General features: G+C 44.5%; 1 protein-coding gene across 1 annotated transcript in view; it reads left to right on the forward strand.

Moving 5' to 3' along the window:
* Positions 1-2416: 2416 nt before the first annotated feature.
* LOC134050204 (ubiquitin carboxyl-terminal hydrolase 12-like) overlaps positions 2417-19547 on the forward strand; it is a 28498-nt gene continuing 11367 nt past the window's right edge. Inside the window, exons 1-4 of the mRNA XM_062503123.1 lie at positions 2417-2485; positions 15362-15442; positions 18297-18510; positions 19317-19543. Of these exons, the coding sequence (XP_062359107.1) occupies positions 2438-2485; positions 15362-15442; positions 18297-18510; positions 19317-19543 (570 nt within the window). The 5' untranslated portion in view covers positions 2417-2437. The remainder of the gene's footprint in view (positions 2486-15361; positions 15443-18296; positions 18511-19316; positions 19544-19547) is intronic.

The raw sequence follows: 19547 nt of genomic DNA on the forward strand, positions 1-19547 counted from the left end.
TAATTATTCCTCATGAATTGCACAAAAGGAGTAAGAGATGAGCAGAGCCAGAGAGACCTTGCTAAGATTCCACCATGTTGGGAAAAAGTTTCTCCTCCTGCCTAGCTCTAGCAGAAATGATTTTCCCTCCAGAAGTTGACTTGTAACCATTACATTTGCCTCTGGTACAATCTTTCAAAGGATATATTGATGTTAGGGGGCCTTGAAAGAGGAACAGGGCTCTTTTCAGAGCAGAAATGGGAAATGTGGCTGCGGGGAAATGCCAGGGGCTGTGGCAGATGCTGAGACAAAACTCGTGGCTGGTAGCTCATGCACACACCCCTGAATTGACTCCAACCAACAAGAATTGATCCCTGCAGCTCTCTCTGCCCCTCTCTGTTACAAACTTGGGCCCCAAAGGTCACTTCTCACCCTGCACTCAAAAAAAATTGTATTTGAACCACCTTTCTTATCCCAGTAACTGAGTACCTCAAAGCTGGGAAAGGCAAAAGAGGAGGAGATAAGAAAGGAGCAGAAATGAGTGTGGTGTGCTCGAGGAACCAACCTCGGACTGTGTACTCAGAATTCCACCTTGCTGAGTTTAAATGAATTTAAAGTGCATCTCTATGCTCCAGCAGTGACCTCTGAAGACATCTGGGGACGAGACCACGATTTTAGCCCTGTAATTCTACTCAGCACCAAGCTGTTCTGATCCTGAGGCCAAAGGGCAAGGAAATGTCCTCAGATGCTGCTGCAACAGCTGTGATAAATCATTTTCAGTTCTATTTTGGGATGTAAGAGAGATGAACATTCAAATACATACTTCATTCTGGTCAAACACTGTACAGATTCCACAACTTCTGCATTTCCTGTCCCTAATTTTAAAGCACTGCCATTCATGGCAGCTCTGTAAGATGTACGTGGCCCTTTTCACTTTTGGGATATTTTTTAAGATTGGGGGTTTTGTGTTCCTGAAGCCTGTCCTTGGGGAGCCTGTAGTAGATGACGTGGGAAGTCCAACATGTGTACGAGAACATCGCTGCAGGCGAGCAGCTCAAATAGAATGGAAACATCCTGGCCTCATAAAAAAGTTTCTGCTTTGGAAACTGAACCGCTCTTCCTTCCCCACAGATATTCCCACAAGGTCAGGGCTGGAGTGTGGAGACAGCCCTGGCACTGCTGGGATTGTGAGCAGGGAGCTCCCAGTGCCCTCACCATCAGCTCTGGGTAATCAGGAGGGGCTGGAAGCCTTCAGGCTGGATACAAGTCTGGGTCAGGATCAGCCACATCCCAAATTTCTGCCCATTCCTCTCTGTTTCCCAAGGGCTGTTTCTTCTGAGATGTGTTTGCTTTCAGTGTGCACTGCAGGACGAGCTCTGTGGTGTCTCAGGAACGTTTCCCGTTTCTTCTCCCACCGGATTTACAGTGGACACTGTTGTCATTCACAGCACAGAGCTCCCGAAAAGCCTTTTAGTCACCCCCTGGAGCAGGGATGTGTGGTGTGGAACAGCACTGGGGCAGCACCACTGTCCCACTCCACCACAAGATCTCAGTGATGGGTGTCCCATAGCCACTGGAAGGAGTCTTGGGAATCACAGAATTCCACTGGGCACCTCTGAGGGGTTTTGGTGCTCTGGGGTGGGGTTTTGGTGACATCTCCCAGTTCCCAGCCCCGTCCCTGTGGGGACAGTGCCTTCATCCAGTGTCACCAGAGACCCTGCCCATCCCAGTGGGGCCACCAGCCTCCTGCCTGAGCCCTGGGAATCAGGGAATATCCTCACTGTGAAGGGGCCCACAAGGATGATGGAATCACAGACTCACATAATGCTAAGGGTTGGGAAATCACCCAGTGTCACCCCTGCTACGCCAGGGACACCTCCCACTGTCCCAGGCTGCTCCAGCCTGGCCTTGGGCACTGCCAGGGATCCAGGGGCAGCCACAGCTGCTCTGGGCACCCTGTTCCCCATCCTGATCCCGTTCCCGTTCCCCATCCTTATCCCGATCCCACTCCTGTTTCTTGATCCCGCTCCCTTCCCGGTCCCGTTCCCATCCCAGTCCCTTTGCCATCCGATTCCCGATCCCGTTCCGTTCCTATTCCCGACCCGGATCCCGATCCCGATCCCGATCCCGATCCCGTTCCCATCCCGGTGGCAATCCCACCCCTCGGTCCCGTTCCCATTCCCGTACCCATTCCCGTTCCCATCGCGTTCCCGATCCCATTCCCATTCCTGATCCCGGTCCCGTTTCCATCCCAGTCTCTTTCCCCTCCAGTTCCCGTTCCCATTTCCATCCCATTCCGATCCGATCCCGATCCCGTTCACCCCGGACCGAGATCGCGTAGGAACGTTGGTTGCGCGGTGCGGGCGGCGCCCTTTCGGCGGCGCACAGGCCGGGCCCGTTAGCGGGTGCGCAGCTGGCGCTGTCAGTCGCGGCCCAAGATGGCGGCGGCCGGGGGCGGATGGAGGCGCTGGTGACGGTGCGGAGACTCGCCGCCGTCTGTACCATGGTGAGAGCCCCGGCGGCCGCCCGGCCCCGCACGGCCTCTCCTCAGGGGCTGCCGGCCTTGTGCCCCGCGCTGAGCGGCGTGGAGGGCGCGCCCGGCGCCGTGCGAGCAGCAGAAGTGGCTCAGACCCATCGGTGCGGGAGGCCCCGGCGCCGGCACCGGCTGTCTGAGGGGTCGTAGCGGAGCGGCTGTGCCGGGGAAGGGCGAGGGGAGCGAAGGGAGCCGCGGCCGGGCTGAGCGCGGGGGCCAGCCTGCCCGGGGCACGCAGGGATTTGGGATAATCGGGCTGAAATCCCGATGGGAAGGGTGTTGGAGGCTCGGCAGAAACGCGAACTCGGCGCTCCCGGTGGGTGTGTCTGCTGCCGCCTGTGTCCTGGCAATGTTTTTCGGGCTGATGGGTGCTGCCTTTCGGAGAGGAAAGGAATTATCGAGCATTAACTGGCTTTGTGCCCGGGTCGTAGTCGGTTGTTGTGATAACTGAGTTCATTTTAAAGCTCGTTCTACTCGTTTATCAAAGCTCTGCAAACGCTCCACGTGCATGCGTGTATCAGGGACCGTCCCTGCTGCCAGGGAAAGAGGCAGGCTGGTAATTGCATGATTATGCAGAATTTTTAATGAAGTTACGCTGCTGTGTAAATAGAGCCCAGCAAGTGGCTGGGCCGGCGCTGGAGCGCAGCTGACTCACAGTGAAATATCGCAGCCCGCCAGTGAAACACCAAAAACTGCACAGAGAACTTTCTGGGAGGTGTTCCCTCACCCTGAACTCCAGCAGGGGCTGGAATTCCCAAATCCAGCAGAGGATCAGGCTGGGGGTGCCCACTTTGAGCAGTTTGGTTTTCATAATCCCACGTTTTCATTGCTCCAAGGACAGGTTTCCATCTCCTTCCTGCAGTCTCAGTGGGGACTGTTGCACACCAATTTTCTGGCTCTGTTTTCACCTGTGTGGAAAAGGATTTTCCTACTTTTCCATGCAGGTCCTGATTCCTAGTTTAACTCCAGGCACAGCTGAACTGAACCCAATGCAAACTGGATATTTGCAGTTTAACACCCCTACCAAGAGACATTAATCTTTTCTTTTCAAATCCCTGCCCGTGGAGCCCTCATTGGAAGTCTTTATCCTTCCCTAACCTCACTAAATGTTTTTTTTTTTTCCCTGCATAATTTGTATTTTTTAATTGCCCATCACAGACACAGGTGAGACTAAGGCCATGAGAGGTGAGTCACAGCTTTGCTGTGGAGTTCTGCACCCCAGAGGCAAGGGATTGACTCAATCCATGGAATATTTTGGATGCATTCCTGAGAGCAGCTGACTGAGCCTCAGCTTGAGAGGGCAGATGGAAGGCAGAGCATGTCCCTGGGACTGTGCAGCCAGACTTGAGCACATTCCACTGGGATTTTTGTATTTTTGCTCCTGTGCTTGCCTGGATTTTGATTGGGATGCTGGATGGAAGCTGGGCAGGTGCTTGTAGCCTCCCACTACCCCTCTTGAAGTTCCAGGGATGTTTTTTCCAAAAAACTTTTTTGTGTTGCAGCTCTGAAGAGGCAAATTCTCCCCACTGTGTTTCAAGTGGAGAATTTGCTGTTTCAGTTCTGTGCACAAATTGTAGAGCAGTGCTGGTAGCACTAAATAATTGCATGAAAGTGGCTTTCAGATTTCTTAATTAGTTGTTTAATCAAATGCTGTGGCATCTGTCAACATCAGTGTTTTAGGTGCATGTGTAGCTTGGCTAAACTTCCTGTCAATATTAGCATTTATTCCCTCCCCTAGCCCTGGAAATTAAAGTCTGGGTGCTGTATTGTAAAACTGGATCAGTTTATTTGCATGTCCAGCAAGTAAAAATAGTGTTTGGTCTATCATAAAGGTATATGGAAAAACCTGAGCCTTCTTTATAAAATCATTGAAATACATGAACAAAGTCCCTTTGGGAACTGCTTTCTTCAGGATTATGCTAATGTGTACTGATTGTACAGGACTTGACATATTTTTTTAGTAAAAGATGCATTTTTTTTACCAACATTTCCAGTCATCACTTGTGCTTCAGGCTGGAAAAGTGAAACCCAGGTTTGTGACATTGTCAGAATTCTCAGCATCACAGGGACTTCTGTTCCTTTGCTTCTCAGCCACTCCATTCCTTTCCAATATATCTTTAAAAATTCAGTTCTGAGCCTGAACTCATTAGCAGCCAGTAATGAGGTTGAATTTGAATCATCTCCCTCTCTTTAAAATAACTTCCCCATGTTTCAGCGTGGATCAGCTTTGCTGTGCCTCAGGCTGGTGGCATTTTCTCATCCTTTTTCCAGGATTTCATCACATTCAGTGGCAGCTCCAGCCTGGCCAGGACTGGGAGCTGGGAGGGAGCAGGGGTTGTTTATCTGGATGTGATTCACTGCTTGGGGAGGCTGCTTTCACATGGAAAACACAGCCATGGCCAGGAGCTGCTGCCCCAACTCTGCTTTCCTGCCACCACTTTTGTGTCCCAGCCCTTCCCTTTGCTGTGGGCTTTGGGGATTTTTCCTTCTGTTTGCAGGCAACTGCAGGATTGATGGAAATGGCAACAGAGAGTTCTGCTGAGGCATTTTTGCGTTAAAAAAATCGACAGTTGTTGTTTCAGAAGTGTTGGAAGTGGGCTATGTGGGTCTGGGGTGAAGCGGTGGGAATCCTCTCTTGGCTGGGGAGAGCAGAACTCCATGGGTCTGGCTGCATCCTCTGACCTGAGATGTGTTTTCTGTGCTCTGAGACAGTTGTGGAACTGAGTTCTTGAGTCAGAACTTGAGGATTTTGTTGCATTGACAGAGCTTTGGAAAAGGAGACCCGAACTTGAGAAAGGAGCAAGGTGCAAAGCCCAGAGCTGGGATTTTCCTCTCTGGCGGCTTGTGAGGAGTCTGTGGTAAGCTGTGAGCAGAATATTGTTACTTTGTAGGCAACTTCCTCAAGACTGATGTCTAATAGTTTGTTAAACCGGTAGGATATGCCTGAAGAATTCCAATCCAGGCCATAAATTGGGGGTAGTCTTACATACTCTGAATCAGGACATAATTATTGACTTCAGTGCTGGAGGGGAGGTGGCTGCAGCATTTGTAAGTCCCACGTTTCCATTTGCCACCTGAATAATTTACACTAGGCAGCTCAAGCAGGCCTGTGGTGTCCCTGGTGTGTAATGTCACCTCCCTGGTGCCACCTGTAGCTATAGGACTTTGGTTTGGCTTTATCAGGGAATTAACATTTATAGCATTTATTTTTATCACTGGAAGAAGGGAGGGTGGAATTAGAGCTGATGAAGCAGATTTCTGTCTCCTGCAATGCTCTGCTTCTTGACTGACTTGTTAAGATGAAAGAAACAAAATATTCATCTTTGAACTTAAAACCCAGCCTGAGAATAATTGTTTTAGGGGAGAAAGAAATACATAACTCTTTGGAAAGCAGGGAGGAGGTCACTTCAAGGTTTTCCCACATGTTGTGTTCTGGTTTAATGCTGTGTGTGATGGGGCTTTGTTGCTGCAGATTTGGGGCTGGAAGCAAAGCCAGGCTGCAGTTCAGGTGGACCACACACAAAGTTCCCTTGGAACGAGCTTTAGGATTTTACAGAAGTCCTGAACACAGAAATGAGCTTTTGTGCTGTTCTGATGTCTGCTTTGACTGTCTATAAACTTTTAAAATGTCATGCTTTAATTGTCCTCAGGAAAATGAGAGATCATGAGAGATCCCAACTGTGTTGAGGAAACTGGGCATTCCATGGTTCATTTGTTCAAAATATCTGATTATATTAGAGCACTTCAGAGCTGCTACCATTTAAACATGAAGTGTGAATACCTGGGGAAGGATGCTAAAATAACAGAATGTAGCTTGTTCAAGATGTGCTCTATGTTATTGAATCTCTGTTGTTTGGTTCTTTAATCAGGATTTAGAGCAAATGCTTTTATTGCCTTGGATTCATCTGTTTACATGCACATCACTCACTGTCTTGTTGCTATTAAAAAAGAAATGGCTTTCTATTAAAAAAGAAATGGCTTCCAGTGCTTGCTCCAGCAGATGTCAGTTTGGGGGATTCCTGCACTTGCTGCCAAAGTAAAGGACAGCACTAGATCATTATGGTTTGTTTCTATGTTGTATTTTATATTTTCAGCTCATTTTGTAGTGGATACTTAAAGTTGGCTTGTAAAACAGATGGGGATCAACTTTGTTATGAAAGGGCAAGAGGGAATGGCTTTAAACTAAAAGTGGGTTCATTTAGACTAGAAAGGAAGGACATTTTTCCATTGAGGTTGGTAAAGCACTGGCACAGGGTGCCCAGAGAAGCTGTGGCTGCCCCTGGATCCCTGGAAGTGTCCAAGGCCAGGTTGGATGAGGCTTGGAGCAGTCTGGGGTGGTGGAAGGTGTCCCTGCCATGGCAGTGGATGAGCTCTAAGGTCCCTTTCAACCTAAACTATTCCATGATTTATCCACTTAACCTCTCACACACTGAGTTGTGAATATATTTCCCCATTCAGACCCATTGATTGGCCCCACAGCTGAATTTTACTGCTCTGTGCCTGTATAATGTCCAAAGTTACAACCTAATTATAAATGAAACATAAACCTACTTATAAATGAAGTATAAACCTATTTCTAAATTCTTCACCTTCCTTCAACATCCAGTTCCTCACTGTCCCACAGCGTTGTCCCTGCACTTTTTGATGTGTGAGGCTCCTGATAAAATCTCACTGCCAGATCACAAAAGAACAATGCTGGTATACACTGGGCCTTGCACAGCTGGGAGCTGTTTGTGTTTGTTCTCTTGAGTCCCAGAGAGCTGCAGGTCCCTGAGAGCTGTCCTGGCAAAGCCTCCACTCCTGTGTGTGTTACTGGGTCAGTGGGAGAAACCCAAGGTCGGGAGGAGTCTTGTGGGTGGAGAAATCGGAGGGGTGGACTGGGAGCAGTGGTGATGTGGGAGGCAGTGACTGAGGAGACTGGGATGGACTGGGAGCAGTGGTGATGTGGGAGGCAGTGACTGAGGAGACTGGGATGGACTGGGAGCAGTGGTGATGTGCGAGGCAGTGACTGAGGAGACTGGGATGGACTGGGAGCAGTGGTGATGTGGGAGGCAGTGACTGAGGAGACTGGGATGGACTGGGAGCAGTGGTGATGTGGGAGGCAGTGACTGAGGAGACTGGGATGGACTGGGATGGACTGGGAGCAGTGGTGATGTGGGAGGCAGTGGCTGAGGAGGCTGGGATGGACTGGGATGGACTGGGAGCAGTGGTGATGTGGGAGGCAGTGGCTGAGGAGGCTGGGATGGACTGGGATGGACTGGGAGCAGTGGTGATGTGGGAGGCAGTGGCTGAGGAGGCTGGGATGGACTGGGATGGACTGGGAGCAGTGGTGATGTGGGAGGCAGTGGCTGAGCAGGGGAATGAGCTGCTGACAAAGGTCAGCTCTAAGCAGTGGTTCTGTATTTCCTGCCCTTCCTCCAGCATCCTTTCCACATGCTCTCTTCACCAGAGCCCAGCTTTGCTGTGTCACTGGAAGAACATAAAATGAGAGGCTTTCACAGGAGCGTGGCCCTGCTTTGCCTTTGGGAGGTGTGGATCCTGTGGACCTTGCAGGACCAGCTCCTGGTGGAATAAACATGCTTGGAGGAGTTTACAAAGCACTCTGCATGCATTGATTTAAAACCACTCCAATTAAGGCTCCATAGGAGTAAAGTCACTGAGAAATAGAGCGTTTGGAGTTTCTCTGGGTGACATGGCAGCAGGCAGGGTGCTCTGTGAGCTTTCCTTCCTGCTGGAAATGGGCACAGCCTTTCCTGGAAGAAGATGCCGTGGCATTCGGAAGCGTGGAGCCTTGGACAGTCTGTGCCACTGCTCCTTTCAGGATTATCAGTTTGTTTGGAGTGCTTATGCAGGCAAAGTGCTGCAACCCAAGGCTCAATTTACAGTAATTTGTTATGCCTGGAACACAGACAGCCTTCCCAGATCCATGAAAAGGGATCCTTTCAAACCCCGAGCTGACAACTCCTTTTATCTGACTTCAGTGCTCCACAGCCAAGGAGTTTTAAAGGATGGGGAAAACAACATCTAATCCGTGTTTAGAAAACCATGACAGTGTGTTCTATAAACTTGCAGCCCCAATCTGCTCCATTTCCACTTCCCCCCAGGGTAATTTTAATAGTCTTGAAGCTGGAACTATTATCTCTGCAAATACAGCAAGTGCAGGCAGACTTCTGCATCAGCTCATGCAGATTTCTTTCCTGAAAGGTTTTAAGTAGCTCTGGCTTGGCCTACTTGTTCTTTCCCCCTCCACCCCTTTTTTTGTTTTGATTTGTTTATTCACTCTTATAACAACCCTCAGCAGTGGATTTAAGCAGCTCCTCTAATCTGGAGTGCTGCACTGATGTCCCTTAGAGCCTTTCTGCACAACCTGAAAGCTGCTTCCCAGTTTGGTTTAAAGGCTAAATCTTCTCCTACTCTCATTTGCTGAAAGGAAACTGCCAAATGAGTCATTAGAGAGCAAAACTTGTGCACCAGGCATGTTCTGGACACTGAAATCCTGTATTTTCCCCTCTTTTGTGTTTCTTTAAGGGAAGTGTGTTTTGCAGGCAGGTGCTCTTTGGGAATCAGCTGGTTCCAGTCCAGGAGTTGGGATGGTGTGAAGTCCAACCCAGAATATCCTCAGGGATTTTATTTCATCAGGTTTTTACTCCTGGGTGTGCATCCAGCTGCAGTGGAAGGTTAGAGATACCCTGAGCCTTTAATTCCTTCATTTGAACTGAATTAGAGTAATTGCAAGAGAGAAATGCATAAAAATCAGGTAATGTGGAAATTAATATTTTGTACTGAGCTAAAATAATAGTAATTATCCTTAAAGAAAGGCTGAATCTTCCCGTTTGCATGGGCAGAATGGAGAGGGCTTTAAATTAACTGATTGTTAAAAGTGAGCTAATGGAGTTAATTGGTCTTGGGTGTGTTTTAGATGGGCCTAAAGCAGCTGAAGGGTGGTGGCAAGCACAGAAAACTACAGTTTCAACAAAATACAGTGAATAGATAGAAATTTTTCTGTAATTTTGGGAGACACATCCAGATTTTAAAAGTTCTCTTCTGACAATCTGCCACTGTCCACAAATGGACTGTAAATGGAGCATCTGTTGGGGTGTGTATATTTATCTGTGTCCATCTAAAGGAGTGGAGTGCCCAAAATAACCACAGCAAACTTTAATTTTAAAAAATAGAAACATTTCTTGTAGATTTTCAGTATTGAAAAAAGACCAAACTGAGTTTGTAGTTGTATTTTTGAAAAGATTGAAAGGACTTCACCATTTTAGCTAATTCCCTTGTACTTTAAGCAGCTGCTTCATCCCTGTTAAAAACCATAAATTAAGACCTCATGAAGCATTTGTTTGACAAGTCTTTCTGAATTTCTGTGTCTGTCAGTGGCACCAATGAAATCTTGATTACTTTTTGTCATTATATTGAGCTAGTATTGGCTATGGAATGGTTCTAAACCCACTGACAATTCAAAACCTGTGTCATTAGAGCCCCTCAGAACCTGTCAGAGGTAAATACCAAGACCTCTCAGGGCAGTGACATCTCCCCAATCATGACTCTTTCTTTGTTTTTTGGGTTTTTCCCTCATTTTCCAGCTCCAGTGCTCACTGCTGAGCAGCAGCACAGCCTTGACCTGATTATTTTGACAAGAGCTCAGAATAACAGTGAGGATCCTGACCCTGAGTTGTGCTGATTTTGGTTCCTTCTATTTTTTTTTCCCCCCCTGCAGCAGCAGCTGCTCCATACTCAGATGTCCTCACACTCTTCTTTCTGCTTTTCTAACCATCCTCACATGTGCAGACTTACCTCCAGAGCAGCAGAAAGCAGATATTTGGGAATGGAAATGTGGATTTCAGCCAAGTGGGAAAATGTTAGTTCAGGGTAAAAAATTGGGTAGTCTGTAGTAACAGCCCAGTAATTCTCAGCCAAGGTTTGAGGTGGATCAGGATTTCACTGCAACTTTGTAAAACTCACATTGCCAAAAAGGGAAGAGGTTGTAACTTGAAGCAGGAGCCAGGAGGATGCTGGAAATGTGGAATTCTCCCCTTCTGAGCTGTGGGGTTGTTCTTAATTACTTAAGCTTCACCAAAACTCTTCAAGTTGGAGCCTAATTGCAATTTCTACCGTAAAGCTAATTAAATATAATACAGAGAAAACTGAGCACTCCTCTGATTCCTGTCAGATAAATGAATGTAACCTATGAACCTTTTGTCTGTAAGAATAATTACAAATGCAGGAAGTTTAAGGTCACCTGGAAATTTGATACATTTCCAGTTTCTGAAATCAATTGTATCTAGGCTATGCAAAACACTGATTTTCTTTGCAGGAATAGGATTTTTTTTTCCTAAAAAGTATCAGTAATGCCTAATTATCCTTCTCTGTATCTCCTTTTGGTGCTGCAGTGAGTTACCACTGGCTAAGAAAAAGAAGTCTGCTACTCTTTATTCCACTTGCTTGATGCATTGAACTGGAAATAAATCTTTAAGACTTCTCTACTGAGCAAAAATCACTCAGAGCTTACAAGCTGGAAGAGTTGATAGATCTCTCTTCTGGTTCTGATTGGTCATTTTATTTTAAGTTAAAATTTCAGGAATACTGTTGGGATCATTGCCTCAGTGTGGTTTGGTTAGACAGCTCCCTCAGGTAAGAGGGTTTGAAACTGCTCTTTTCACATCCCTTTTCTTTCAAAAATTCAACAAACCTCGCCTTGTGTGTTCTCTGGGTAAATATTAGTTTACCCCAATGCTATTTTCTCTGTTCTCATCCAGCTCTGAGCATGGAATAGAGTCCCAGAATCATGTAGGTTGGAAAAGACCTCCAGGATCATGGAGTCCAACTTGGCAATTCCCACCTTGTCACCAGCCCAGAGCACTGAGTGCCACATCCAGCCTCTTCCTACAAATTTAAATCAAGATATTGGTGTGATATCCCTCACTGTGTTGGTATGAAAAAGTGAGGAAAACTTGAATATTAACAATTCCCTGTGCTGTTGTTTGACACTTTAATATTTGGTATATAAGATTTTTTTAAAGAGTGTTCTTTGTCTTTTCAGTGAGCACAAATGTTCTTGGATAGACTCTTCTTTTAATTAGCTGATATGCCTAAAATAAAGTGACTGCAGCTATGACAGGAAATATTTTATTGTTGTTTTTTGGGAGTTTTCTTGGCCATGTTTAGCTGTGTGTATTCCTGCTAAGGTGGTGATAATTGAGATGGGCCAGGCAGTTTTTCATTTTCCTGTTTGGCTGATAATTCCAAAACTGTGGAAGCACAGCCAGTTCAGTGAGTGGGGTGTGAACAGAAAAGGGAGCTCTGAGACAACACTTGAAGTCCCAGTCAATTCTTGAATTTCCAGAAAATGGAAAATCCTGCTTACAAGTGCAGAAACTCCTGTTGTCACCTCCCCCACCACTATGAGAGCACTAAATTCACATTTCCTTGTGTAAGCAAATCATTATTACCACACAGTTAAATGGGGAGAAGTTTAAATGAGGGAAAATTGTGTCTTATATAAATCTGGGTTTATTCCTGCTCTCAGGGCTGAGTTTGATGGTCCTGAAGCAGAGCAGCCAAAGAGTTCCTTGAGAGCATTTCCTTGCACCTCACAGAAGTCAAGGATGTACTTCTGGGGTTGTTAAAACATTCATTTATTTGCCTTGCACTAGCAGTGAGAAGTCAGTTCTAATCCTCTGCATTAATCTTTATATTCAGCTGGATTTTAGTTTTTAGTGTTTGCTCAGCTGTTCTATGCTAAGCAAGCTCAATTGCTGTGGATGAGGGATTTTTTATGGTATTTCTTGTTGCTCCCACAATATGTGACATAGTTTAGCAAAACTGTGATGATTTTCATATGGTTTTAGGTGTGCAAGGTACCACAAGATGCAGAACACACTGGCTATGGCACCCCAAATAATGTGCATTTCTTAATTCCCTAAATAATAAAATAATTATGGACCCTTACCACTTTGGTTAGATTTTTAATTCTAGACAAGATGTGACTTTTATATCTCCAAAATGATGAAGTGTGGATTGTTTCTTGTGAGGAGATATTCCTGTGATCTGTAGCAGATGGAAAAATCTTTTGGCTGGGGTGGGAAAAGATGTGTGACCTGTCAGTGTGACAACAAATCCACATTGCAGCAGGGAACGGCTCAGGCTGGACCAGATTTCATCTGCACTGGGTTAATTTGCTGATTGTTAATTGAGTTGCAAAGATCCCTGACTGGGAGGGGCTGGACTTTGACTGAGTTCTGGACCTTACCCCAAAACGTGACCGAGACCAAGTGGATTTGCCCCCCATGTCCTTGTTTAGTGCAGTTCTCCTGGACATTGACTCCATGTGAATCATCTGTGGGATGATTCCTCCGGGGGATGATTTTTCCATGGAATGCTGGGCATTGTGTTTCCTGGAGTTTTTTCACTGTTTAATTTGCAAGTTTGCATCTTCAGAACTATTTATGACTAATCTGTGATTTTATTTTTTTTTTTAGATTCCTCCCACTCGTGCTTTGAGTCCTGTTCTTTTTTTTTTTTTTTTAATGATTTAATGAATTTAGAATATTCTCTGGCAACAAACTTTAGAATCATCACAGAATCCCTGAACGATTTGGGTTGGAAGGGACCTTAAAGCTCATCCCATTCCATGGGCAGGAACACCTTCCACTATCCCAGATTGCTCCAGCCTGGCCTTGAACACTTCCAGGGATGAAGCATGAACTCTAAATAATACATTAAATATAATCTAATTTATTAAGGAAACCTTAATTTTTTAATCTACCTCTGCAGTTAATTTACCCAAATTTACAAAGTTTGGGCAATAAATACAAGCAAACACTTGGAAAAAAACTCTCCTGTAACCTGTCACATTAAATGGATAAAAGTTGGTGGCTTGACAACCCTGATTTATGGTAGGTTATTTAATTCTTTGTATCATACTTTTATTAAAAATTACAGTTCTTACGGTTTTATTTATTTGTTCAGATATTTATCCATGTATTGCTTTCCAAGTCAGGTTTCACTAGTTCTGTGAGGTTTGGTATCTCCTTTAATGGGCTTTTCTCCAGTGCTTCCATAATAAAATATTGAAGATCGTGGTGGAGAGGCAAGGAAACTGCAGAGAAATTGAAATTGAACTTCACAAACTCACAAGATTTACAAATCCTCTTTTCCTAATCTCCAAACATGCAGCATGGAAGAGCAAAACATCCTCAGCAGGAGCTGGTTCTGCTTTCCAGTGTGAAAATTCTGGAATTTTCACCTCTTGTGCATTTCCATAGAATTTTGATGATCATCTCCAATGAAACCCTTTCCCAAAGGCAATGTTGATCAGAGCAGTGGAATTGGAGAGATCCCTGTCAGCACATCCTCCCTGCTGATGGTTCTCCTGTGGTTTTTTAGGTTTGGTTTGGGTTTTTTGCGGGGGGAGATATTGGATTTAAAAGAGCTCCTTGGATGCAGGGAATGGCTGCAAGGAAATAAATGAAAGGAGCTGCCTGAACTGGTACTGATGCCTCAAAAATGTTGTGTGTGATTGCTGCTTGAGCAGAGCTCTGCTTGTAAATCTGTCAGCACCCTGGGAATGTTTTGTGGGGTATGGAGTACCCAGTTCTGAGCCTGCCTGGTTTTATCTGTTTTGAGAAATGTAGCTCACTGTAAATCTGATGGGGGATATCCAGCTGCAACTGTTAAACCAGATTATTTCTTGGTTTCTCTCCTGGTTTTTTTTTTAGGAAATTTTCTGTTAAAGACAATCTGGATGGAGCTGTCCTTACAGTCTCTACTTGTGGTTTATATTAATAGGGAGATGATGGAAATGTTTGCTCAGCGATTAAAAAGCATTGGTAGCTTCAGGGGAATAAATTAATTGAGTTTTGCTGGACTGTAATGTTTGGTTTAATGTTTTTCTGAGGTGTCTGAAGGTGACTCACCTGTGCAGAAAGATTTCTGTTTGGTCAGGGTTAGAGTTGGAGTGACTTGGGCATTTGAAACAGAATTAGGAATCCAAAGTGTTTGGATTCTGCATCAGAGGAGCTCAGGATTGTTGGAGGATCGGCAAGAAACATAAAAAAACAAGGTGGAGAGGAATAAGGGAAGGTAAAATATATATTATTATTATATATGGATATTCCCATCTGTAAGGTGTTGGTGGATTGAAAATGGAAAGAGATGAAGAAATCAGTTAGAATATAAAGTGGACCAAGTTAAAATTAAAAATAAAGCATAGGAATGCTTTAGTTGTTGCTTTTTGTGCCAAATAATAGCAGTGGTGTTTTTCAGTTGTATCTAAACCAGCAAATTCCATTCCCATTGTACTGCTGGAAACTCAAGGACGTGTCAAAATGCACTGTGAGCTTCATACATCACCTGGAAATTAAAGGTAGCTAAGCCAAAGCACTTTCAGGTGATCTGAGATGTGATAAAACTCTTCTTTCCATTCTTCTGGGGGTTTGTAATCAAAAACTTCACTTCTCTGTAGTATTTTGCAAAATCCAGCTATAAAAATACAGGATAAGTTTCTTTCTATTTAGAGTGCATTCTTGACTGAATTAAGTTGCTGTTTCTAGATCATTGTGGCCAGCCTGGTGTTTTAAGTGAGAACAGTTGATTGTGGTAATTTCCAATTAAACTCAAATGCAGAAAACCTTTCTGTTAGGTCGGGTAACTAATTTGACTGATGGAGTTGAGATTTTAAATGAAACCTTGGTACATTTATGATAATAAAGCATCATATTCATTTAATCCTGAAGAGCACAGCAAACACAAAATACTGATTTTCAATGGAAGTAAATTATTACCTAAGCTTTGGGGGGTTTTTTAGGAAATTTATATTTTTTCTAACATAAATATTGTTTTTTGTAGGGCGCCAATGCCTCTGCTTTGGAGAAAGAGATTGGTCCTGAGCAGTTCCCTGTGAATGAGCATTATTTTGGCTTGGTCAATGTAAGTGAATTTTCTATGCTTAAAACATTCACATCCTAATTTGGAGCTTAACAGGACTCTCTGAGAACTTGATTGATGAGAACTTCTCACTTAGAGTGGGACTGAGCACAGACACCACATCCTGCAGTGTGGTTATTAACCAAGAGACCATTTCATCTGAAATACAGGAAAATAAATTGATTTCTTGTGAAGTCTGTGAGAGAACCCTTCCTCCTCTGGTGCATGTCTAATTCTAGGATTTTAATATTTAGCTGGAAAATTTGAAATAATAACGTGTTTCTGTTGTTCATATGCTGTTGCAGAGAAGATTTTCCACTGATGCTGCAGTGCAGGGGAGGTTTTAAAATGAAAATGTGTTACTTTTCTAAAAACACTCCTCTCGTGGGAGGAGTGGAAGTTTTGTGCAGGAGATGAATGACATGGACTGGATGGATTATTCCTTCATGTAGTAATACTCCTTGTGGATTTTTGGCAGCCTTATATAGCCATGAACCCTCCAAAAATCAGAATTTTTGCAGGGCTAGGCACTGTGGGGCAGCAGAGTTGTGTGCCTGCATTAACTGTGCAGAGGATGTTGATCCTGGTTAGTTCAGAGCAGCAGTGGTTCTGTTGCATCCTGTTTATGATGGGAAAATGCAATTTGGGCAGAGCTCACTAGAAACAGAATTATTTTTGTGTGCTGATGGTCAAAGTTGTGTTGAAAGCTGGGAGATGCTCCATCTCTTCACACACCAAGTAAGGCCAGCTAAGTGGTATTTATTGAGCTCATTAGAGACCCAGTTAATTGACTTGGTGTGGGTTTCTAGCAGTTTATATTTCAGACACTCAGCTATCCAAACACACAGAATTCTGTTCCCTAAGCAGGCTGTTGGTGGCCATTCCAAAGCTGCTGAGGTTTGCACCATAATGGCAAAAATGGAATTGTACCAGAAATAGCAGGGCACTGAATGGTGTGAGGAGGAAAAACAGCTTCCTAAAAATAACCAGAATTATTAGAACCCCATCCATTCTGTGTTTTGAAGGACAAAACATGACTAACACTGTTGTGCTTCATTTTTTGCAACTGGTTTCTTGAGGGTGGTGTTTCCATTCTGGTTCTTTCATGATTTGGAATTAATTGGAGCATTTTAAAGAGGGCAGTTTCATGGCTTCAGCATCACTTAAATGTGTGATTTCACTGCAAATACAATTAGGTGGGCAATGGAGGACAAAACTTTGAGGTGAATAATTATTTAATTTTTGGATCAGTGAGCTAAAGCAACCTGACTCTGTTAAACTGTGTCTAAAGCCACTGCAGAATATGTGGGAAGCTGTTAAAATAGTTTGTATTTACTAAAGCCTGAGAGGCATAGAACAATAGTGTCATTCCAGAATTTCATCTCAGTTTTCATTTTAAGGAGCTCCAATCTTCAAATAAGCCTTTAGACTTTGGATGCCTATTTTGTGTTGTGTGCAGATTTATTTAGCATGATGCTTCTTTGTTTTTCTAGGTCACTAACAAGCATGTGAGTGATTCTTTATCCTAATTCATGTGTTTGTTTAGTTTCCATATTTATTTTCCTCGTGTCAGGAAGTTTTAACTGTTATTCCCTGTTGTTTGCATATGGTGTAAATCAATGTTACTGTGGCTATAATCTGTGACCTTTTGAGCTGAGTTAATTTTCTGTTTCAGTCAAAGTGATTTTTAGCTTGAAACCATTCTGCTGCAGTAATCTCACCAAACTTGGGTGAGCAGTGGCCATGTCTCAGTGTTATCACTTAAAACCAGTCTGCCCTGTAGAGATTTTTATGTTTTTTTGGTTTATTTCAAATATGTGCTCTTGGGGTGCAGAACGTAGTTACCAGAATATCCGGGGACTGGCAGCTGCAGAATCTGTGTCCCTTTTTTGAAGTAACAGCACAGTAAATTGCAGAGCAGCAGCTCTGAAGCCCTGGTATGTTGTTGTGGGTGATAAGCTGATATCCTGGTGTCCCTCCTTGCTCAGCCTTATCTGTGCCCTGACCCTGCCTTCACACAGGCCAGATGCAAACCAGCTGCTCTGTGCATGGCCCTGCATCATGTGCTGCTCAAAATATTCCATTGTGAGCAGGAAATATTGATTTGATTATGAATTTATAATACGTTCTGCCACTGGGATTGGCTCAGGTGGTCAGAGCAGGGTGTTGGTAATGCCAGGAATGTGAGTTTGATCCCTGTATGGATTGTTCATTTAAAGAGTTGCATTCAGTGATGCTTGGGAGTCCCTTCCAACTTAAAATATTCTGTGAAATTCATTATTTAGTTAGTTAGTTAGTGTCATTGGTACCTCTCCCCAGCAGTTTCTCCCCTCTCAGGATGATGAGTAGTGCTGTGTCTGCACAAATTTTGATTCTTTGCTGAACCCTTAATTGCTTTTTCTGTGTATTCCCAGTATCCTGTGAGTGTTGGCTCCTCTCCCTTCCCTTGCTGGCACAAAGCTCAGCATTCCCCCCATTCCCACCAGCATTTCCCCCCATTCCCACCAGCATTTCCCCCCATTCCCACCAGCATTCCCCCCATTCCCACCAGCATTTCCCCCCATTCCCACCAGCATTTCCCCCCATTCCCACCAGCGTTTCCCCCCATTCCCACCAGCATTCCCCCCATTCCCACCAGCGTTTCCCCCCATTCCCACCAGCGTTTCCCCCCATTCCCACCAGCATTTCCCCCCATTCCCACCAGTATACCCCAGTAAACAAGCTCTCCCAAGTGACACCTCCAGTTTCACTGTGTGACATTCTTCATGAACTCTCTTCCTATCATTCCTTTTTGACAGTTCTAATCCAAAGCCCTTTGTTTTCCTTCTGTTCTGTTTTTGTTTTTTTTTTTGACCAGTTCGGCAATACCTGCTACTGCAACTCAGTCTTACAGGCACTTTATTTTTGTCGGCCATTTCGGGAAAAAGTTTTGGCATACAAGGTGCAGCCTCGAAAGAAGGAAAGCCTCCTGACCTGCCTCTCTGATCTCTTCAACAGTATTGCCACACAAAAGAAGAAGGTGGGAGTCATCCCACCCAAGAAATTTATTTCCCGCTTGAGGAAAGAAAATGGTAAATGCATAAATTCTTTTTAATGCATTTTTAAGGATGTAAGATGTTGAATTCACATTTCTTTTGGGGTCTGAATTGTGGAGTTTTAACAGGTTTCTTGAAGATTTTTGTGGTGTGATGTTCACCACTTCCCTGTTTGTCCTGTGAGCTTGTCCTTATCTCAGTATCTGTGTTTCTGGATGTTTCTTGCACGTGTTCAGATATTCCACACTGGCACGGTGTTCTCTGGAGGAGCAAAGCACACTCCAGGTCATTGCTCCAGGCTCTCATGAACTCTCACAGGAGACCCAGCCACTCACAGCCTGTTCTCTCGCATTTGTGGTAGGATAAATTCTGTAGGATCAGAACTGGTGCTTATTTCCCAGGGCTGTTTGGTAAGGAAAAGTTCTGGCTGTTGATTTATCCTCTCAGCTTGAACTTGAAAAGATAACAGACTTCCAGTAGGGGATTTTTGCCCCTTGGTGCTGGATTTCATGAACCAGTGGCCCAAGCCAATGCATCTGAATTTCTTTATTTCTCTCCCTCTCCAAAGAAAATAAGAAAAACACTGCAAAAAACCCCAAACCAATCACGGTTTTCTTCAGTTCTGAGAAGTGGCCAAACTAAGTTTCCTTAATGGTATTTTTTAGCTGTTTGTTTCTTGCAACCTGAAGATAATCATTGAGAGAACAACAAAGTGCAGTTCTTCCCAAACTCAGCAGTGCCACCAGAGCTGTGTAACAGGGGAGAGAAGAGAAAAATCCACAGTGACCTGGTGTTGGGAAGGGTCTGTCACTGTTCATTCTCCTCCCTCTCTTCCTTTCCAGAATTATTTGATAATTACATGCAGCAGGATGCACACGAATTCCTAAACTACCTACTGAACACTATTGCTGACTTACTGCAAGAGGAGAAAAAGCAGGAGAAGCAGAATGGGAAGCTCCAGAATGGCAGCATTGAGAGTGAAGAAGGAGACAAGCCTGATCTGACGTGGGTCCATGAAATCTTCCAAGGAACACTAACCAATGAAACCAGATGTCTTAACTGTGAGGCTGTAC

Source organism: Cinclus cinclus, chromosome 15 (genome assembly GCF_963662255.1).
Source record: "Cinclus cinclus chromosome 15, bCinCin1.1, whole genome shotgun sequence".
Lineage (NCBI taxonomy): Eukaryota > Metazoa > Chordata > Aves > Passeriformes > Cinclidae > Cinclus > Cinclus cinclus.